General features: G+C 39.1%; 1 protein-coding gene across 1 annotated transcript in view; it reads left to right on the top strand.

Moving 5' to 3' along the window:
• The window catches only part of LOC130093010 (lisH domain-containing protein ARMC9), a 43,437-nt gene extending 19,949 nt beyond the window's left edge, over window positions 1-23,488 (top strand). Inside the window, exons 21-25 of the mRNA XM_056260531.1 lie at window positions 1,708-1,817; window positions 8,753-8,889; window positions 12,282-12,390; window positions 16,895-17,067; window positions 22,830-23,488. Coding sequence (XP_056116506.1) covers window positions 1,708-1,817; window positions 8,753-8,889; window positions 12,282-12,390; window positions 16,895-17,067; window positions 22,830-22,852 — 552 coding nt within the window. The 3' untranslated portion in view covers window positions 22,853-23,488. The remainder of the gene's footprint in view (window positions 1-1,707; window positions 1,818-8,752; window positions 8,890-12,281; window positions 12,391-16,894; window positions 17,068-22,829) is intronic.
• Window positions 23,489-24,007: the final 519 nt, after the last annotated feature.

The raw sequence follows: 24,007 nt of genomic DNA, 5'->3' as shown, positions 1-24,007 counted from the left end.
CCTCAGGATGGGCATCCCGAGATAAAACAGAGAAGCAAATGGAAAATAATTAGCGTAGCTGCTGTTCGTAACATTAAGCATACATATAACTGTATACGGTTATATGAATGCTAGGCTAAAGAGATGCGTCTTTAATCTAGATTTGGGAGAGTGAGTCTGAGCCCTGAACATTATCAGGAAGGCTATTCCAAAGTTTAGGAGCCAAATGTGAAAACTCTCACCCTCCCTTAGTGGACTTAGATCTCCTATACTACCAGAAGCCCAGAGTTTTGAGACCTTAGAGAGCGAGATGGATTGTAGCGCAGTTAAATACAAATGAGCTAGACCATTTAGGGCTTTATAGGTCAGTAATAGTACTCTGTAATTGATACGGAACTTAATAGGTAACCAGTGTAGAGATGATAAAATTGGTGTTATATGATCATATTGTATTGACATGTTAAAAACTTAAGCAGGTGCATTTTGGACTAACTGTAGCTTGTTTATTGCGTTAATAATGCGCTAGTAATGCATTACAGTAATCTAGTCTCGAGGTCATGAACGCATGAACTAACTTTTCCGCATCAGAAACACATAGCATGTTTCGGAGGATAGCGATCTTTCTGAGGTGAAAGGAGGCTCTTTTTGTAACATATGAAATATGATTTTCGAAAGACAGGTTGCTGTCTAATATAACGCCCAGGTCTTTAACTGTAGAGGATGAAGTTACACTACATCCTTCCAAATGCAAATTGTATTCTAAGAGATTCTGTGTACAGGTTTTAGGTCCAATAAGTAATACCTCAGTCTTATCTGAATTTAATAGAAGAAAATTACAGGTCATCCAATATTGTATATCTTTAACACACTCTTGTCAACTTAGCTAATTTAGAGAATTCATCGGGTCGTGATGAATTCCATGTTTTCTTAAAATATTACCAAGTGGCAGCATATATATTGAAAATAGCAGAGGACCTAACACAGATCCTTGCGGCACTCCATAATTTACTGACATTATCTTGGATTTTTCCCCATTTAAATAGACAAAATGGTAACGTCTGATAGGTACGATCTAAACCACCTCAATGCCTGTCTCCATTTGCGCTCTAGATTACGAGTTTCTCTCTTGATAGCATTGGTAATACTGTTGTACCACGGTGCAATCTGATCAACGGTTTCTAACTAGAGAAAATGGTGCAAAACCTGCTAGTCATTTCCACTAGTTCATTTGTGTAGAAGCTAAAACAGATCAGGCAGGTTATTTGTCAATCTATCGATAGTATTTAGGAGAATTGTTCTACCTGGACGATAACACGGCGCAATATGACAAATATCAGCAGTACACAGTATGCACGTTACAAGGTAGTGATCAGTAACATCATCACTTTGAATATCTATATCAGTAGGATTGGTTCCATGCAATATAATTAAATCTAGTGTATGATTAAAACGATGATTAGTGACGGTTTTGCTTTTCGTTTTCCCTAAGTAGTTAAGTAAATCTGTAAACACAGCCCCCAACGCATCATTTTTATTATGTACGTGAATGTTAAAATCTCAGATTGAAAATCCGCAAACTCTTTTAGGAATTCAACATATTCACGGTAGCCAAAGCAAAAGATGAACTGGTGCATGTACATTATTAATTGAGAAACTGTGGTTTTGTGATTTAATTTGATATGTATCAGCTGTATTCTGTGTGATAAGTGTCTCTCTGGTGCTTTGTAGATAATGACCAACATGGTGAAGATGAAGAGAAGATCCTATCCTGCATCATCTCACAGCATAGACGAGCCCCTCCAGCGGCCGGTTACGCCCAGTTCTCACAAAAACTCCATGTAAGAACCTCATTCTGAACGCCTGAGCATAACAAGACGGATATTCGGTGTGAAAATTCGCTGCGATAAACATCAATTTGAATCGACGGCTGTTAATGCGTCTGTTCAGACCGACTCAATTAGTAACAGGGTTGAGTACTTGCTCTTCTTTGATCATTTTGAAAACAGGACTGAGAATTTGATAGTTTTTTATTACTTTGGTAGTGGTTGAATGTTTGATCACTTATGATAGCTTTGGTAACAGTATTCATTTTAATACATTTTAATAACAAGGTTGACCTTAACGGTCCCACTTTATATTAAGTGGCCCTAATACCTGTGAACTTACATAACTACATGTGTACATAGTTTATTTTCAAATGGTGACGCTATCATGAAATTTGGTACAAATATTCTTCAAGGAACATTCTCATGGAAAAAGGTGTGTGCCATTCAAAAATTCAAGATGGCGACCATTTTCAAGATGGCCACAATTTGGCCACTGCAGGTAGTAAAATATGCAGGCGAGAATGGAAATCAAGCAGCAGAAAGAAAGTGTGGAGTGAGTGAGCAACTTGTAAGGGACTTGCGAAAAGCAGAGGTTACTCTAAAGAGAGTTGCACACCGGACGAGAAGCGCAGCGCCACATCTTTAAAATTCGAACACATTCTTCTCTATGAGTGTAGACACACCAGAGGCGCCATTCTGCGTCTGTCCGCGGCGCCCAGCAACGACTCAGGACCTTGTTCAAAATCCTGCCGCGCCATTTACATAGTTTTATATTAAATTTACATTTATTTGTCTCAAATGGTCGTTATGTATATACTGACTTCACCCTGTGCTGCAATATACATTTAGTTTTACATTAATTTACATAAATCAGCTGCTTGAATGAAAATTGCTGATGTTATCGGATTTTCGGATGATATTCTCAATTCATTCAGTTAACGTACGCCCTGAGGTAAAGTGTTCAGACTTCAGACTCAGCAACGATTGTATTTAATTGTACAGTACAATAACATAGTACAGGCATTATCTTAATTCCATAATGTCCGTAAACATAATAATATTGCTGGCCATAAACTGAGAAAGTGCGCGTCCGGTGTGCGATACCCGAGTTGTCCTAGTCGCGTCGCTTCTCGTCCGGTGTGCGACTTTTAATGAAGAAAACTAAGAAAGCTAATCGCGGGCTGAAAGCAAGATGGCCACAGCTGGAGGAACGAGTCCACAGATGTGTGCTTGAACAGCAAATAAATAAATGCGACTTATAGTCCAGTGCGACTTATATAGTTGTTTTTTTCCTCTTCATGACGCATTTTTTGACTGATGCGACTTATAGGCCGGAAAATACGGTAACTACAGTGTAAGTACACATTGGTACATAGTATCTACAGCTGTAATATTTGTGTAACTACACATACAACCCACGGAATGGTATGTGTAAGTATCTGTAACAGGAATTATGTAACTACAACAATATGTATTTACACAAGTTGTTCCACTTCCACACGTCTTAAATACTGCAGTTACCAGTTTGGATATAAATGCATTTCATTTCCAACCATGTATGTATGTTAAAAGCAGATCTCCTTTCACAGTGGCAGAGTTTCTCTTTTTTTATTATAGACAGTCTAAAGGACCCTGTGCTGTTCTAGTGTTGTCACTAGATGTGCTGTCATTTGTGCAGTTACACAGATATTACAGCTGTAGATTACTATGATACCTATGATATGTAATTAAATACTATGTACACATGTAGTTACCATGTAAGTTCACAGGTATTAGGGCCACTTAATATAAAGTGGGACCGAATTGGTCATTTAAGAACTTTTCTAACAGGGTTGAATGTTTAATAACTTTGGAAACAGGGTTGAAGATCAAACATTCAAGTTTGGTTATTATAATAATTTTTGCTAACAGAGTTGAATTATTAATCGTTTTGATAACTTTGGAAAACAGGGTTGGATACTTGAACTTGTCAATTGTGGTCACCATCAGGGATTTGTTCCTTGCTTTAAAAAAAGTAGTTCTGATTTGTTTTCTGTCGCACTGCGTAGAAAAATTGGCCAATTAATACGATTTACGCTTTTGATCACATGCCCAGAACCGCTGCTGTTACATAAACAATATAAACAATATTTTGCTAATGACAGTGAAGTGTTGCAGCGCTTTCTGTACCTGATGGACAGGGGTATTTTGGCTTTTCTATAAGCGCCACCCAACAGTCAGAGAGTGAATTTGGATTCTGATATTCTTTTACGCATTAAAAGACGCAAAATATAACAGAATTTTTGTGCCGAACATCCGTGTTGGTATGAACAGGCCTTGAGTCGGTAACACAAGTACACAAATTTGCGACTTTAATGCCATCTTGGATCTATAAAATTGAGTCTACCACTACTTAAAAGGAATTTCACACCTTTTTTTATTTTTAAATGAAGTATTTCACATTGATATTTGAATCATTCAGAAATCTTCCTCTGTCCATCACAAATCTAATGAATTTTACAAACTCTAAAATTATGTGTGCAATTTTAACGCACGCCCAGATGTGGTTCTTGTGCATGTCGTGTTACTTTAATAAGTTCATGTGTACTATGCTTCCTAGTTGGTATTTGGTCCACAAATAGTTATTTTACCAATTGTTGTCATTGGAGGCGTTTAATAGATTGTAATAGATGATCATACAGAATACCACAAACATTGTGACTCAGCTTAATTGCAAATGTGTCTATATTCACCTATGGGCTTGTCGTCAATGAGGGAGAAGTCAATAGTTCTGCCCTCAAGTCAAATAGCGTGTCAATGTGCAAGCAGGATATACAAGATTCCCTCCTCAGTTGGATATATCCTCATTGTTTCTACTGAATGAAGCATATGGATCAGTGATGGGAACAATCACTTACAATTGGTCCGTGATATTGACGACTGTCAATGTTTTGACCTTGCTGTTTGGAAAAATAGTGTGAATGAAAAAAACACGACATTGCATTTATCAGTGCGTGTTTTTTAAGATAATATTTACTACCATCTCCAAAGGCCGCTTGGAGTAGACCAAGTTAAGAATGATTTGTGAAGGATCATGTGACACTGAAGACTGGAGTAATGATATAACAGAAATAAACTACATTTTAAAATATATTAAAATATAACAGTTATTTAAATTTTAATAACATTTTACAATATTACTGTTTTTACTGTATTTTTGATCAAATAAATTCAGCTTTGGTGAGCAGAAGAGACTTCTTTCAAAAACAGTAAAATATCGTAATTATTCCAATCTTTTGACCGCCAGTATATTTAATTCTGTTAATTTATAAGCACCAATGTTTGCAAACAATGCATAGTATAAACAATATTAACCTTCATACACTACCAGTCAAAAGTTTTGGATCGGTAAGATTTTAAAAGAAGAAAAAAAATTACAACAAAAACAGTAATATTGTTAAATATTATGACAATGTAAAATAACTGTTTTCTATTTGAATATATTTTAACATGTAATTTATTCCTGTGATCAAAGCTGTATTTCAGCATCATTACTCCAGTCTTCAGTGTCACATGATCCTTCAGAAATCACTCTAATATGCTGATTTACTGATAAAAAAAAAACATTCATTATTATCAACGTTGAAAACAGTTGTGTACAATTTATTTCAGGATTTATTGATGAATAGAAAGTTCAAAAGAACAGCATTCATTTGAAATTCTTTTTTTATATATATATATATATATATATATTTGTATTTTCAATCAAATAAAGGCAGTGTCAGGTGTTGTGCAGGATGCAGAAGACGAGGACGAGAGGAACTGAATTTAGATGCTTTATTTACACAGTTTACAGAGATGAAGGGAAACATTCCAGGACTTCATCTCACACAACTAAACAAAGACGACGACCGACAAAGACAAACTGAACTGAAGCAAACTAAATACAGAGACTAATGAACCATAATGATGTGAAGACAGGTGACACAGATGATGATAACGAGGGACAGGCTGATAAGTGAGGGAGTGAATACAGGTGTGGAGACGAGGAGGATTCTGGGAAGTGTAGTGAAGAGACAAAGACAGACTAGTGCAGACGAAGACTGTGACATTACACCCCCCTCCCGGTAGGCGTGTCCTCACGCCGTAGAACAGGGGTGGGAGGGTGGGCATCCTGGAGTCAGTGACGGGAAGGCGGGCCGGGTGCAGCAGGATGGACTCCAGGATGGGCCAGGCGGCCATGGCGGAGCAGGACGTGGCCAGGGCGGAGCCAAGGGGGTAATCCATCGACCGGAAGTTGAAGCCGGCCGGGTGCCGCCATGTTGTAGCAGAACTTCACTTGTGTTAGCATTTCCATTGACTCCCATTCATTTTTGCGTCACTTTGACAGTGAATAACTTTACATCTGAGGCGTTTAAAGACTCCATTTGTCCATTATTTATTTCTAAAGAAACACGACAATGTATAAAGGGCTCCATTACCTTCTATGTTACACTATGGCCCCGTAGAAACAGATTTAGTAAAAATAGGCTAACGATTGCGTCATAACCACTCGACTCTCTGTCGCGCTGTACAGAAGTTACCGTACAGACAGGAGGAGAAGCTCGCAGGCAATCGGGGGGACGTCCCGTCAAGGGAGAAGCCCATAGATAATGAGTCCATAAAAGCAACGGAATTCTTACTCCTGCTCACTCACGCCAAAGAACTCTTTGCTCAAGTTCCCCGTCTCTGCAAGATTAACGTTGGCAGTTTTCACGCACAGCTACTAGAAGATTAACGTCTGTCAGACAGGTTGCTCACGTCATCAAGCTTAGTTTGAGTCGGTCTGAGTCTGCGCGTCAGGAACGGAAGTTCTCAAAAATCGCTAAAAGTGGGCTTCAACTGTCTCAACTGAGTTCCAATGAGATCGCTCTGTCCATTTCTTTTACTGTCTATGGGCGGAGCACACGAATCCTCGGGCGTCCAGGGCGGAGCTGTTGGACCCTCGGGCGACCACAGCGGTTAGGACCCTTCGGGCGGCCACGGCGGTGAGGACCCTTCGGGCGGCCACGGCGGTGAGGACCCGTCGGGCGGCCACGGCGGTGAGGACCCGTCGGGCGGCCACGGCGGTGAGGACCCTTCGGGCGGCCACGGCGGTGAGGACCCTTCGGGCGGCCACGGCGGTGAGGACCCGTCGGGCGGCCACGGCGGTGAGGACCCTTCGGGCGGCCACGGCGGTGAGGACCCTTCGGGCGGCCACGGCGGTGAGGACCCTTCGGGCGGCCGTGGACCCTTGGACGGCCGGGACGAAGACATATGGCCCCCCCCCCTCCAAAAAAATACTTGGGGTGAGTGCCCGAATTAGGGACAGGCTCAGGAACCGACACCGGCTCAGGAACCGACACCGGCTCAGGCTCAACAGCCACTAGAACAGTAACAGCCACAAAGACAGACACTGGCTCAGGCACTGGAAGAGTCTCTGGCTGGGCAGACGAGACTTGAACAGTCTCTGGCTGGGCAGACGTGACATGCATAGTCTTTGGCTGGGCAGACGGGACGTGAACAGTCTCTGCGTGCCTGACGTACTCCAGCAGTGAAGAGGGCTTGATGCTGGATGGAACCAGCGGTGAAGAGGGATTAAAACACTGGACTGGACGGTCTCTGGCTGGACGGTCTCTGGCTGGACGGTCTCTGGCTGGGACGGAACCAGCGGGGAAGACTCGGCTGGGCTGGACGGAACCAGCGGTGAAGAGGGCTTAGAACGGGCGGTACTGACCATGAACGGGGAGCCAAACCAACTTAAAATCGCCTCGAGATACCGTTCAATGGTCTCACCGGGACCTCCGGGTGGAATCAGTGCATAAAATTGTGGATCCAAACCAATCCAAAATAGATCCATCAACTGCTGATCGGTAAGGGAGGTTAGATGGCTATACTTAATAAAGTCCTCAATGTAAGATTCAATCTTACGGCCATTTTGGTTGAGAGAGCACAACAAGAATCCCGCTTTGTCCATCTTTTGTTAGGTCGGTCGTTCTGTCAGGCGTTGTGCAGGATGCAGAAGACGAGGACGAGAGGAACTCAATTTAGATGCTTTATTTACACATATAGTTTACATAGATGAAGGGAAACATTCCAGGACTTCAGCTCACACAACTAAACAAAGACGACGACCGACAAAGACAAACTGAACTGAAGCAAACTAAATACAGAGACTAATGAACCATAATGATGTGAAGACAGGTGACACAGATGATGATAACGAGGGACAGGCTGATAAGTGAGGGAGTGAATACAGGTGTGGAGACGAGGAGGATTCTGGGAACTGTAGTGAAGAAACAAAGACAGACTGGTGCAGACGAAGACTGTGACAGGCAGGCTTGGTGAACAGAAGACACTTTTAAAAACATTAAAAATCTTACCGATCCAAAAACTTTTGACTGGATGTGTATAATTTCTAAATACAATTTTGGAAGCATGTCAAATTCCAAACGTCTGTGACAATAATTTTGTTGGACTGAACAGAAATCAAATTGCTGTTAATCTATTAATTGAATTTCCCAACTTTGTCAGCATTTTCAGTGTTGCATCAATTAAATTACAACACTTTTTTTGACTCAAATACTGAAGTCTATATGAACTGAATTTTTGTCTGCACAATCTTATTATGCTACTCATTTACACTGCCATGTTGGACATGTAAATGTTGATTTGTGCATGTGAAGACTTCAGAAGTCCGTCTAATGTTTTTCTTTAATATTAACATTTTTATCAGGCTCCCATGTATAGGTTTCTACCTAAGTATGGACATTTCTGAACGGCCTGAGGCTGGAATTTAGCGAGTTTGAAGTGAAAGTATTTGATGAACGTATACTATGTGCGGAGAGCATTCACTCAATATTATTATCTCATTTTTGACACAGGTGGCTTATAGAGGCTTTTGCATCGGAGGTCTTCATGTGTGTGTGTATGTGTGTTTGCCTATGCAGAGCTGGTGGGGACGGAGCGTACCCCGTTACCCGACTGAGAAGTGAAGAAAGCCCCGCCCACTCTCGCTTCAGTTCCCGCCCCCCCACTCGCACCGGCAGTCGGCCCAGCACTGCTGAATCCATGCACCAGACACTGGGTACGTGTGCCGACCACTGACATATATATTACATATGTGCTCCAGCATGTCTTGTGTTATTTTACTATGTTTTTGTATTGTTTTTTCTCTGAATAAAAAATACCTTATGTTTAATTTCCATGATTCAGTTTTTCATGGATGCGTTCCAAATGCCCAGGTTTGTCTGAGAATGATACCATCTAAGCACGACATCAGACATGCATTCGTGCAAGTGCTGTCATTTTCTTGACTTATAATCGTTCCCTCTGAAACATAGGTAGTAGTGTACCAATGTATGTAGGTCGAAAATGTTGTTTACCCACCTCAAGAGTTCTTTTTTTATTAATATTTAATTACATTTTTTGTATCAGGTTTGCAATTTGTTCAACCCTGTTCCCTGTTTGGACAGTATAAATAGAGTTTAAATCATTGATTTGAGTGATTGTAATTGTTAACAGAATTAAAAAATATATATATATTAACAGTAATAAGTAGTAAATGATTTATAGTAATAATTAGAAGAACATTACAAAGTAAATAATTTATACATTTAAAAAGATCAAATAAAATTAGCACTGATAACAGAGTTGTAGATGTAACAGTAATATATAAATTTAGCTTTTAAAGGGATACTCCACCCAAAAATGACAATTCTGTCATCATTTACTCACCCTCAAGTTGTTGCAAACCTGTATGAGTTTCTTTCTTCTGCTGAACACAAAGGAAGATATTTTGAAGAACGATTGGAACTTTGGCACCATTGACTTCCATAGTATTTTTTTTTTCTACTATGGAAGTCAATGGTGCCAAACAACTGTTTGGTTCCAATCGTTCTTCAAAATATCTTCCTTTGTGTTCAGCAGAAGAAAGAAACTCATACAGGTTTGCAACAACTTGAGGGTGAGTAAATGATGACAGAATTTTCATTTTTGGATGGAGTATCCCTTTAATAATTTTGAAAACAGAGCTGAGTGTTTGATAGTTTTTGATTACTTTGGTAACGGTTGAATGTTTGGTAATTTATGATAACTTTAGTAACGCTTTGGTTTTTCTAACAGGGTTGAATGTTTAATTACTTTGGAAACGGTTGACAAAACATTCAAAGTTACCGAACTTTGGTCATTACAATAACTTTGGTAACCGAGTTAAATGTTTAATCATTTTGATAACTTTAGTAACAGAGTTGAATGCTTGATAACTTTAGTAACAGAGTTGAATGCTTGATAACTTTAGTAACAGAGTTGAATGCTTGATAACTTTAGTAACAGAGTTGAATGCTTCTTGATAACTTTAGCAACAGAGTTGAATGCTTGATAACTTTAGTAACAGAGTTGAATGCTTCTTGATAACTTTAGTAACAGAGTTGATTGCTTGATAACTTTAGTAACAGAGTTGAATGCTTGATAACTTTAGTAACAGAGTTGAATGCTTGATAACTTTAGTAACAGAGTTGAATGCTTGATAACTTTAGTAACAGAGTTGAATGCTTGATAACTTTAGTAACAGAGTTGAATGCTTCTTGATAACTTTAGCAACAGAGTTGAATGCTTGATAACTTTAGTAACAGAGTTGAATGCTTCTTGATTAACTTTAGTAACAGAGTTGATTGCTTGATAACTTTAAGAACAGAGTTGAATGCTTGATAACTTTAGTAACAGAGTTGAATGCTTGATAACTTTAGTAACAGAGTTGAATGCTTGATAACTTTAGTAACAGAGTTGAATGCTTCTTGATAACTTTAGTAACAGAGTTGAATGCTTGATAACTTTAGTAACAGAGTTGAATGCTTGATAACTTTAGTAACAGAGTTGAATGCTTCTTGATAACTTTAGTAACAGAGTTGAATGCTTGATAACTTTAGTAACAGAGTTGAATGCTTGATAACTTTAGTAACAGAGTTGAATGCTTGACAACTTTAGTAACAGAGTTGAATGCTTGATAACTTTAGTAACAGAGTTGAATGCTTGACAACTTTAGTAACAGAACTTTAGTAACAGAGTTGAATGCTTGATAACTTTAGTAACAGAGTTGAATGCTTGATAACTTTAGTAACAGAGTTGAATGCTTGATAACTTTAGTAACAGAGTTGAATGCTTCTTGATAACTTTAGTAACAGAGTTGAATGCTTGATAACTTTAGTAACAGAGTTGAATGCTTGATAACTTTAGTAACAGAGTTGAATGCTTCTTGATAACTTTAGTAACAGAGTTGAATGCTTGATAACTTTAGTAACAGAGTTGAATGCTTGATAACTTTAGTAACAGAGTTGAATGCTTGACAACTTTAGTAACAGAGTTGAATGCTTGACAACTTTAGTAACAGAGTTGAATGCTTGACAACTTTAGTAACAGAACTTTAGTAACAGAGTTGAATGCTTGATAACTTTAGTAACAGAGTTGAATGCTTGATAACTTTAGTAACAGAGTTGAATGCTTGATAACTTTAGTAACAGAGTTGAATGCTTGATAACTTTAGTAACAGAGTTGAATGCTTCTTGATAACTTTAGTAACAGAGTTGAATGCTTGATAACTTTAGTAACAGAGTTGAATGCTTGATAACTTTAGTAACAGAGTTGAATGCTTGACAACTTTAGTAACAGAGTTGAATGCTTGACAACTTTAGTAACAGAGTTGAATGCTTGACAACTTTAGTAACAGAGTTGAATGCTTGACAACTTTAGTAACAGAGTTGAATGCTTGGTAACTTTAGTAACAGAGTTGAAGGCTTGTGCTTGGTAACTAATAACAGAGTTGAATGCTTGTGCTTGGTAACTAATAACAGAGGTGAATGCTTGACAACTTTAGTAACAGAGTTGAATGCTTGGTAACTTTAGTAACAAAGTTGAATGCTTGATAACTTTAGTAACAGAGTTGAATGCTTGATAACTTTAGTAACATGGTTAAATGCTTGAACTTGGTCAACATATGGGATTTGTTCCTTGCTTTCGTCTGATGTCAATGTGTACCCAATTTTTGGAAAGCACCATAAAATGTATGGTTCTTGTTCTACAATCTGATTGGATGAGCCATGTTCAAAGCTGTTTGCAGCTACAAACACCAAAAATATCATACAGTTATGTAAAAATCAGCTTCTCATCATTTCTACCAAAAATTGAACGAAATTAATTAATTTCCTCTCTTTTTCAGCATTTGTCTTTGTAGCGTTTATATTGTATCATCAACAATATGGGACACCTGTTTAATTTAAGTCTCAATGACTTTTTTCTCTCTTAGCAGCTATTCCTATTCAATTTCCTTGCGAAGAGCAACCCTATAGCACATCTCTACTAGACCACTTTGCATTTCCCTGTGAAAGTGAACAGCTCTCAGGTCCTTCACTGTGGCGCGAGTGTGTTAATGATGTCAGCCGCATGTGAGGTGTGTGTGACGTCTTCTAGTCTTTCTCCAACCAGCCTCCGATTCTGAATGCTGGCGTTCCTCTGTGGAATCGGGGCTCACGGGGTCCCCGGAGAGACGTGTGCCTCCACCAGGCCAGGACAACACCAACGGCCAATCCCACAGGTGGGTTTACTGCCCATTCAGCGTATTTTTAGCCCAACGTTACACATCTTGGGATCTTCCACAACAGTTTTACATTAACAAGAGGTTTAAGGATCCGGGTGCGACATTCCATGCTCACTGTGGCATGGCACATCTAAAATGTAAAGGTCCACAGGATCCAGTGTTATCAAGCATGTCGCAGGCTGTAACTCAGCTCTGGAAGGCAGCGAGCTAGAGAGAGACCAAAGGAATTTGGGGTGGGTGCGAGGCATCGAACCTTGAGTCTGCATTGCCACAGGACAGAGTTTGTCATGAGAATCCAACAACTGCTAAACAAAGGGCTTATTCAGGTACCTTTCTTCCCAAATCCCTGTCCAACCTGACTCTTGGAGACCTGTGTATGTAATGACTCTTTGAACACACGTGCACCACATTATCTTGCGTAAAGCTATAATTACACTCTCATCCAACAGGATGTCATCCCCCCCCCCCCCCCCCCCCCAAGAGATCTGTTGCTTTCTGCGTTTCCGCCGCAGTCTAAAGTGCTGTGAAGATTAGGCAAGTTAGTCTGGTGGCGTAAGACTTCGCGCGACTTTCCAGTTCCCGCTGGATTTCATCCTCCGCATAAAAGCTTAATAAAGCCTGAACCTCGTCGTCGGTCCATCTGACATTTTTTTAACCCCATTGTTGATTCGAATAGCAAACAATCCGCAAAAGACTTTTAAAAATGGTGGTTGAAATAAAATGCTGCTTGGAGTCAACCAATCAAAATGCTGCGTGAACTCAACCGATCAGCATGTTCAGCGCCCAAGTCCCACCCACGAAAGTTCCTGAACTTTTAAATAAGTACTACCTTTCGATCAGGGATTTTCTGAAGAGGACATTTTTACCTAGCCTGGTCCCACCAGACTCTCGTACATTTCATTTGTACAGAGAGTCTGGCCTTGCTTCATTGACAAGCGTTAACTTCCTTGTAGACGGGTCCTTTGTTGAAGTTCAAAACTATTGGATCTGCCCAGAGTCACTTTGGATCTGCCATAACCAATCGGTAACGTTTGGTCGTGACGTATGACGACTCAAACTAACGCACGACATCAACGTCATCGTTCTCAGCCACTCCCTCTGTTCGGTGATTGGGCCGGTAAAAAATTGACCGGAGAAAACCAAAGAATACAGCACAATCCCAGACGTAGTACTGAAAGAATATGAAAATAGAGCAGAAGTACGTAGGAGGGCGGAGCCTGGCTAATTTTTACCCAGAACTTCATTTAGACCCTGGTCCCTGCGGTGGAAACACACCGAGTACCACCCCGAAGTCCCCAGTTCCTGAGGAAAGGAAAAACAGAATGCAATCATTTCTGTAGGCCAATTCACACTGCACCAATAGACACTGACCAACAGCAACAGACACTTTGTCGAGTTCTGTCGGATCAGTGCGTTACCCATCGGCATTTGTTGTTGTTGCTCACCGCTTGTTTTCGCCAATCGAACATGTTCAATTGCATGTTCAATCGTCCAAGTCGGTGCAGTGTGAATTGGACTTACATAGAATGCGTTTTTATGCACTGTGCTGCATTACTGCATGCTCATTGGCTGATTCGGTGCTGCGCACGCTACTTCAGATGTGCATCTACCGCCATCAACCCGGAACTAAAGCTCGATTCAGTTTGATTCTGTGAACCGGCTCAAATGTTTACCAGCTTCAAAGAATGATTCTTTCAAGAGTCGAACATCACTACAACAAACTACTGGAGACACAACAGCAATAGACACCTACGCTGCCGAGCGCTTTAAATGATACGCGCAAATCTAGTTTAAATCAGTACAAAGATATGTTTTCGCTCATAACTTCTGGAGAGAAATAAAGCAGACGTTGGACAAGGAAGGAAGTTTCTAGTGTGCATGTGTGACACACCTGTTCACGAATTATATAAAACTTTGAAAGGCTGTACTTATGCTAAGTGTGTGTGTCAAAACTGAAGCATGCTTTAAGCTTAAAAGAAAACTTTTAGGAATTCTGTAATAAATAAAACTTGAATCCAATAAATTGTCATGATTCTGCCCTCTTGTCATTCTCTTTCTCTACTCATGGGGCAGGATCATGACAGACCCATGTTACATGTGCAGGCACATGGCCTTGTGTTTGGGCTGTGTGCTTGCGGTGTCTCGTTCTCTTGTCCCGCCCCCTTGTTATCCTCGTTTTGTCATTATTGCTTCATCTGTGTCACCTGCTGTCAATGCCTGTGTCTCCCTATTTAGGCCATGTTTACACGGAAACGATCTGAAGAGAAAACGCAAAAGTGGCGTTTCGTTTTCACTTTTTATTCTGCGTTTAGACGAGCGTTATGGGGGGGAAATCTGCGTGCATATGGAGACGCAAAAGTGTTAGAAATGCGATGTAGTATGCACTCCAGGCGGCTAGGTGGCAATGTGAAGCACTGCCACACAACAACAACAAGTCCGTGCGCCTGCGTACAACCTTCCTTCTACTTCTCTCCCTAGTAGCGCGAAATTGAAAAGACTCTTGGACGTTTATCAGAGCTGCTAGGGCAACTTGAACGTCCGACGCAGTCCGACGTATGGAAATAATCCGACATGTTGGTTGTTATTTTCCTGTACTGGCGCATGCCTGTGACGTAAATGCGTACGCGACGAGAGCCGCCATGAGCAGATTTGCGTTTTTACCCGTTTAGACGGAAACGCGACGGTGGAGCGTTTTTAAGATTTCCACTTTGGAGGGTGGTTTCACTTTTTTGCATTTTTAAGCCCCAAAAACGCCGTCGCCGTGTAAACGAAAGGCACATCCGATAAAATATTATTACGTTTTCACCCGGAATCGTTTTCGTATAAACCGGGCCTTAATCCTCTTGTGTTTGCTGTCCTGGGCTGGTTCATTGTCATACATTGTGAGATACTACCTGTGAGTACGCTGTCTTAGTAAATAGTCTTGTATAGGTTTTTATCTTGTATTTGCTGTCTGTTTAAAGTCTAGTCTTTGTCAAGTGTAGTCTAGTTTAGTCATCCCTCGTTCGTCTTGCCTTTGTTTTGCCCCCTCGTGGGTTTTCCTCGTGTTTTCTGTTATCAATAAACGTTGTGTGATTGGATACCGTCTGCACTTGGGTTCATCTGCTATCCTCATAACATAAATATGTTTATTAAGCAGCCTCAGGTAGTTTTACAAGAATAAAGGCCTGTTCACACCAAGAACGATAATTATAATGATAACCCTATTAGCGTCTACACCAGCGCATTGTTCTGTTTATACGAAGCATGCGCTGCAGTTTTATCGCCTGTCGCTTTACATGCTTAAAGTCCCTGTGGTGAAAATCAATTATTAATGTTATTTATATGTCTATGTGGTGTTTTTAATATGCTTTAAGACAAACCATGTGCAAATTCATAAGTCGACAGCATTGCTGAGTATTTCCTCCTTAAAACTGCAGTGAACCAAAGACAGTCTCAAAAACTCGGTTTGACATCGCTGGTGTTTCTGACGTCACAAACGACCTTGTAACCAATCACGTCACGAGAGGGGCACACTTAAGCATATCATTAACTATGACCGCTCTATAGCAAGGGAGTCTCAAGAGAAGCCAGGTTATCCTGGTATATTTTTCTGTTGATATGAAAAATGGGGTACATTTAGCAATATAGCGGGTATATGATGAATATGACGATGTTATTATGAACTATATGCCTTTCTCCACTGACGTTCTCACGAGTTGTTCATCCTGATTGTTAGAAGGCAGACTGAGATGGCCAACGGGAACATGGTTTGTGTAACATTAGCATCTCATTATTAGCTGTTTGATAATGTAGTCAAGAAAAGGCTAATCATATTAATTACCGCTGTGTGTCCAAAGTTGTAGAGAGCGATACATAAAATGCATTACCATTCTGATACATCGACTTGAATACGAGTTGAGCGAGTGGATCTCTGAGCCGCTGTATCTGTGTCGTTATCATTATAGTTGTGCTGTGGACTCAGCTATTATTTTATGTTTAGAAAGAGTTTTAGAACTATATCTTTATCGTTATGGTTATCATCTTTTAAGAGATGTTTATATGAAAAATGCTTTAGCCGTTAGCATCGTATAGAAAAGCTACAAATAGTATATTTCCCACTTCATTCTATGAAAACAATCCACATATCATCATTAAAAGTTGGTTTTTACACTCAGTTGGTTGTTGGAGCAAACTTTGAGTAGTGTAAATAGTAAATTGTTTAAATTGTCATCAACATTTAGCTTTATGCTAAGCTAAAATGCTATTTCTGTGGGGTTTTTTAACGAAATCTGTTTTATACAAAAGCTAATATGTCTTTAAAAACTATATTCTTGCCTGCAAGTTTTCGTCTCATTTTACAGTAAAAATAAAATAAAAATTCCCTCAGCTAGAAACATTTGATTGAGAAGCAAATCCAAATGGATGCAAATGAGTCTGCTAGTCACTCTGAGCAGCACTGGACGAAAGGCAAATTGCAAATGTAAACTTAGTGGCTTCTCTTTCATTCTCTTCTTTCTAGTGGCCAGACCGTGGGCTTTGCATGCCGGCCAAAGATTCCTCGCACCCCTGACAGTGACGCAGGCAGCACTGGCAGGTCTCGCCTGGCCCCCCAGTTCTCCAACAGCGAGCCCCAGCAGAGCGCCAGCCGGCCCGGGTCCACGGGGGGCTCCGGGGGGCGGCCCAGCCAACTGAGTGAGTCATGCACACAACTTCCCCATCAAAATCAACACTCAAATTGTCTCTCAAACAAAACTTGTGTGCATTTATCTTATCTATGTGATCAGCCACCAATCCCACCCATGTTTGAAGACTATTCCTGTGAATCCCTTTTTAATGTAAATCATGTAATGTAAATGGCTACTTGACATTTTGTATGTGTGCAGTATAAGTGCAAACGCCTTTGTTATATACTTTTACTCTCATGTGTACCATATGTTGTGTAACATCATTGCGAGCTCTTATGTATAAAGCAAATACGCCGATGAGAAGCCATTACTCACAGTGATTTTACTATGGTCAAAGTGTGTTAACATTTCCGGTTCAGATTACCCTATAATTCTTTAACGGGCGCATTAAGTGGTTTCCTTAATTTATTAGGTGCGTTAACGATTATTTTAATACTTTTAAGAACTGTTAAGGGAAAAAATTCAATTTGAGAAATGCTGTGTTTTTAGATGCAAAATAAATGCAATCCAGTAACTGGCCTTTACAATATATTGAATGATAAATATTTAAAAGAAAAACAAGCTAAACAGTTTTTCTTTAAATGTAATGTAACATATTTCATTCATTAATTTTATTTTTTATAAAATACTACGGACAAAATGAATCATAATGTGTGTATTTTGTTTAGGAATCAAACTGCACAGGTTGCAATAATGAAAAAGAACCAGATTATAAGATTAATTTGTTCAGATTAGATTACACTGATGGTGCTGAATGTGTTTGGTTCATTAAACAGAGCCGGCTCATAAGAGTCATTCTTTGGTTGTGCTGTACACTTGTGATTCACTGAACTGCCTCATAACACTATATATTAATTACAGTATATATTAACTATTAACTACACACACAAACTTGTTTTTATGTAGACTTTCCATAGACGTAATGATTTTTACTGTTAAAAATACTGTTAAAACTGTATATTTTATCCCCCTACTATACCTCCTCACCACAGAAAACTTTCTGCATTTTTTTATTTTCAAAAAGCATCACTTGTTATGATTTATAAGCAGTTTTGCTCGTGTGGGCCGACCAAATCCCTCCACAATGTCAACATTTACACATTGTACTATATTTGTAAGGACATTTGGTTCTTTCAATGTTGGTTAAACAAGAACACACACACACACACACATACATACATACACACACAAAATTGTTGAAAATAAATATCTTTTTTTTTATTAGTATTGTGATACACAACATTCACTTAAAACTATTTACAAACAGAAAATATGCAATGAAGTTTAAAGTGCCACTTTGTCTGATAGACAAAACCTCTATTTTTCTTGCTAGGTATTTTTTCTCTCTTATTCTGTTCTGGAACAAGTTTAATGGAACAAGTTTAATGCAAATCTAGTAGTTTAGGTTGACCGGTGTTCCCAGAGTGTTTGATTTCAGGAGAAAAAGCTTAGTTTACAAAGGTTTTTTACTGTTTAAGCTCAGTTTTTTTACATGAAGTGATAAATTAAAGTACAATTATGAACAGTAAATAATAGAGTGAAGTAAATTATTGAAGGACAGTCATTGAAGATTATATTAGAAAAAAGAGAAATTTCTATAAATGCAAATATGGAGATATTTGACTTGAGGTAAGGGAACACTTAAAGTGTCTTTATTTATTTACTCTCTCATTCAGTCGTTTGTTCTTGTTTTTGTTGGAACAGATGTCAAGCAGTATGAACCACAGCTGCAGAACAGCTGAGTGTTTTATGACGTCAAAGGACAGTGTGTCTTGGAGATTGACAAAGGCGTCCTTATATTAGATATGTTTGCTTTGTTGGTATGTTGTTTCTTGGGCATTCTGGGTGATTCATACAGTGTTCTGGGTGGTTGCTACTTGCTAGGTGTTTGAGTTGTTGGTAGGTGGTTTCTAGAGAAATATGGTTGATTTATAGTGTTCTGGGTGATTTATAGAGTGGGTGATTTATAGAGTGTTCTGGGTGATTTATAGAGTGTTCTGGGTGGTTGCTATGTGTTTGCGTTGTTGGTATGTTGTTTCTAGGGCATTCTGGGTGATTGATATGGCGTTCTGTGTGGTTGCTAGGTGTTTGGGTCGTTGGTAGGTGGTTTCTATGGCATTCTGGGTGATTGATATGGCGTTCTGTGTGGTTGCTAGGTGTTTGGGTCGTTGGTAGGTGGTTTCTAGAGAAATATGGTTGATTTATAGTGTTCTGGGTGATTTATAGAGTGGGTGATTTATAGAGTGTTCTGGGTGATTTATAGAGTGTTCTGGGTGGTTGCTATGTGTTTGCGTTGTTGGTATGTTGTTTCTAGGGCATTCTGGGTGATTGATATGGCGTTCTGTGTGGTTGCTAGGTGTTTGGGTCGTTGGTAGGTGGTTTCTATGGCATTCTGGGTGATTGATACAGCGTTCTGGGTGGTTGCTAGGTGTTTGAATTGTTGTCAGAACGCTCTATAAATCAACCAGATTTCTCTAGAAACCACTTAACAACAATTTAAACACCTAGCAACCACCCAGAACGCCGTATTAATCACCCAGAATGCCTTAGAAACAACCTACCAACAACCCAAACACATAGCAACCACTCAGAACACTCTATAAATCAACCTGATTTCTCTAGAAACCACCTGAGTGGTTGCTATGTGTTTGGGTTGTTGGTAGGTTGTTTTTAGGTCATTCTGGGTGATTGATAAAGTGTTCTGGGTGGTTGCTAGGTGTTTGGGTCGTTGGTATGTTGTTTCTAGGGCATTCTGGGTGATTGATACGGCGTTTTGGGTGGTTGCTATGTGTTTGAGTTGTTGGTAGTTGGTTTCTAGGGAAATCTGGTTGATTGAGTGTTCTGGGTGGTTGCTATGTGTTTGGGTCATTGGTATGTTGTTTCTATGGCATTCTGGGTGATTGATACGCCGTTCTGGGTGGTTGCTAGGTGTTTGGGTCGTTGGTATGTTGTTTCTAGGGCATTCTGGGTGATTGATACAGCGTTCTGTATCGTTGCTAGGTGTTTGAGTTGGTGGTAGGTGGTTTCTAGAGAAATATGGTTGATTGATAGTGTGTTCTGGGTGGTTGCTAGGTGTTTGGGTCGTTGGTATGTTGTTTCTAGGGCATTCTGGGTGATTGATACGGCGTTCTGGGTGGTTGCTAGGTGTTTGGGTCGTTGGTATGTTGTTTCTAGGGCATTCTGGGTGATTGATATGGTGTTCTGGGTGGTTGCTAGGTGTTTGGATCGTTGGTAGGTTGTTTTTAGGTCATTCTGGGTGATTGATACGGTGTTCTGTGTGGTTGCTAGGTGTTTGGGTCGTTGGTAGGTTGTTTTTAGGTCATTCTGGGTGATTGATACGGTGTTCTGGGTGGTTGCTAGGTGTTTGGGTCGTTGGTAGGTTGTTTTTAGGTCATTCTGGGTGATTGATTGGATGATTGTTGAATTGTTGATTGGTCACTGTTCTGGACGGTTGCCTAGGTATTCTGGATTGTTGCTAGGGTGGTCTGGGTGGTTGCTACAGTGTTTTGGGTGGTTGCTAAGGTGTTCTGGTTTTTGCTAACACATTCAGAGTGATTGATATGGTGTTCTGGGTGTAGGGTGTTTAATTCCTTGCCTTGCGGTTGCTATGGCGGGTTCTGGGTTATTAGGTGTTATTAGGGTGTTCTGGCGGTTGCTTGATTGCTAGGTTGTTGATACTGTGTTTTGGGTGCTTTAGGGTGTTCTTAGTTGTTGCTACAGTGTTTTGGGTTGTTTTTGTAGGTGTTTTGTTAGGGCATTCTGTGTGATTGATAGGGTGTTATGGGTTGCTGGGCAGTTTCTATAGTGTTCTGGGTGATTTATAGGGTTTTTTAGATTGCATCTGCATTCAGTGTTCTGCTAAGGTGTTCTGGCTTGTTGCTAGATGTTTACAGGGTTATTAGTTGGTTGCTAAAGTATTGTGGATGGTTGCCAGGGCGTTGTTGTGTGGTTGCTAAGGTGTTCTGAGTTGTTTTTGTCTTTATTTTAACTTTATTTTAACAGTAGTGGTTATGTGTAACTAACTAAAACCAAAGTAACTTACTAAACCAGTCATTCTGTCTTGACATTACAATGTCATAATTTACTCTTACTGTAAATGCATGTATTATTACTGTATAAAGGTACTGGGTTACACTATTTTACAGTGTCCTTGTTGCAGTGTAATTATACATTTATACATAATTGTTTTAAGTTGTATTAACTATGCAACAGACTTTAATTGCAGTGTTCTCAATATTTATAAGTTAGTAGTACTTAATAAATTAGCAGCGGACAGAAATACTTTTTTATATATATATATATATATATATATATGGCCATATCAAACATTTTATACCCATTCCACTATGAGGTCTATCTTTCAGAAATGAGAATGGAATTAGACTTGCCAATAGTGTATTTGATGGTGACTCCTTCCTGCCTGATGCATTACTGGAAAATCAATTATCCTCGATAATGCACACATGGTCAAAGCTCCACATTATGTTTAGTTCCTGTTAAGGGCTTTAAGATCTTTTTATTGGAAAAAGACAAATTGGAAAAGGGCACTCAGTGTGTCTGTTCCGACCACAATCTGATCAGTTAAGACATCAGGAAATATGGCTATTAAACTAAGAATACAACATAAGATCACTGCTAGAAGCGTGAAGCTCACAAAACCTTTCAAGATCATTTATGGGTCATATTTTGTCTCAAAAATATGGATTTTTTTATTTTTAATCAAATTAATTACATAAAATGCCAATTCAAGTCACAAAATAAACACATACATTTTTATTAAGAAAAGCCCTCAGATAAAAATGATTCAAAGACATTGCATGGTTGTAGCAGATGAAAAAAAATATCATTAAATAGACAATAAAATAAACAAACAAATAGTTCAACTTGGGGAGGGAAAACTGTTGTGGTCCGTTCTGTCATTGTTTCGATTGTAGAAAAAAAATATTATTACCTTTTTTTATATGTACGGGTCAAAAAGCATAATATTTGCGTACATTTGAAGCTCTTTTTTAATGAATTGCATCAAATTTACATTTGATATTGACAAACAAAAATGTTAGCATTTATTTTTATCATTTCAGTCTTTACGCTATGTGCTTTTGTCATTTTATTAGTTTTTTTAATATATATTACTATTTAGGTAAAATTTATTGCATTTCAGTTTTAGTTTTTATTTATTTCCAGTTAATAATGTTTGTGCTTCAACTTATGCTTATTTCAGTTTATTGCCAAGCCAACATTTCAATTCTCAATGACATTAAAACAGTGATAAATTATTTAAATTAAAAAAAAAAATATATATATATATAGTATTTATTGAATTTATAATGATTTAAATAAATGGAAAATAATGAGAATTTTTGGTTTAAAAAAAATAATGCTCTTAAAATAATTCTCTATAATGTAATGTAATTTATTTTATTTGTTGTTTTTGATTTTGGGTATTTCTTATGCATGTTGTATTTCACCGTATGATCCTGATTCCATGCTGTTGTGCATTTACCATAGTATGAAAGACTCTGTATTTGGTATTTAAATAACTGTCTGAAATATGATGATGATTTATCTCTTCACAGCCCCGTCTAGGGGTTTACCCAGAAATCCAATCGTCTTTTACGTTTAATTATGTTCTTATTCTTATCACCTGAAATAATAGATTTAAAGAGATGACAAAATTGCAAAAGAATGCATTAACGACTAATTAAAGTGAATAGTTATAAACATGACACACATGTGTATTATACTCCACACCTTCTTTTCACCTTCCAGGCAGCCAGTTGAACAGAAAGTGAAAAGGGGAAGCTTTCAGCAGAAGCCTATCGGCAGAGGAGCATCCAGCTTCCTGTAACAGCATCCAAATTGCTTATCAGGCCGTGGGCCTGTGGAACAAAGCTGAGGATTGTGGCTCCTAAGGACCTTTCAGCCCCTGCCACAGAGCGCCTCTGTAACACAACACACTTCAGCAATCATCACAACATGTACTTTCATTATCCCACAACCTTCCAAACGCCTGGTGCTCCACGCCGGCTTTGTTACTCGTGAACCTCGACCACCCTCTCTCAGAGGAAGCAGATGTATTTAAAAACATAGAAGAATGAAGGTGTTTTCGGTCAATGTTGATTGTGTTTTCTGTATCGCACTCGTTTGTATCGCAGCTCATGTAACCTTGTTTCAGCTAGCTTGCAGAGTCGTAAAACTTTGAATTCACTTGTAGTTTGTTTTGCATGATTGTGCTGTGTAAAATAGACCTGATGGAGGAAACTAACACAGGTAACTTTGAACAACCAGATTGATGTTTGGATATGTATTTTGCCATTTAAAAATTTGCTTTGCGCTTTAAAGTGTTTTGAAGTCATAGATTGTGAATATTTTTTTACATTAAATATAATACATTTTATATAAAAAGAAAAGTCCTTTTGTGTCATATTATGTCATAATATAACCAGCAATGTAACACACACACACACACTCACTGGACACTTTATTAGGTACACATGTTCAGCTACTCAGTAACGCAAATATTTAATCAGTTAATCACATGCCAGCAACTCAGTCCATTTAGACATGTGGACATTATCAATAAGATCTGCTGAAGTTCAAACAGAGCATAAGATTGGAGAATAAAAGTGATTTAAGTGACTTTGAACGTGGCATGATTGTTGTATTGTTGGAGTACTTCAGAAACTGCTGCTCTACTGGGATTTTCACACACAACCATCTCTAGGGTTTACAGAGAATGGTCCGAAGAAAATATCCAGTGAGCGGCAGTTCTGCGGGAGAAAATGCCTTGTTGATGCCAGAGGTCAGAGGAAAATGACCAGACTGCTTCAGCTGATAGAAAAGTAGCAGAAACTCAAATAAACACTTACAACCGAGGTGCAGAAGAGCATCTCTGAACACACAACACATCAAACCTTGAAGCAGAAGAGCATCTCTAAACACTCAAC

Source organism: Rhinichthys klamathensis, unplaced genomic scaffold (assembly GCF_029890125.1).
Source record: "Rhinichthys klamathensis goyatoka isolate OS25496 unplaced genomic scaffold, OSU_Roscu_1.1 h1tg000009l_1, whole genome shotgun sequence".
NCBI lineage: Eukaryota > Metazoa > Chordata > Actinopteri > Cypriniformes > Leuciscidae > Rhinichthys > Rhinichthys klamathensis.
Note: the sequence above shows the minus strand (reverse complement) of the source record. Positions and strands in the feature narration are given on the sequence as shown.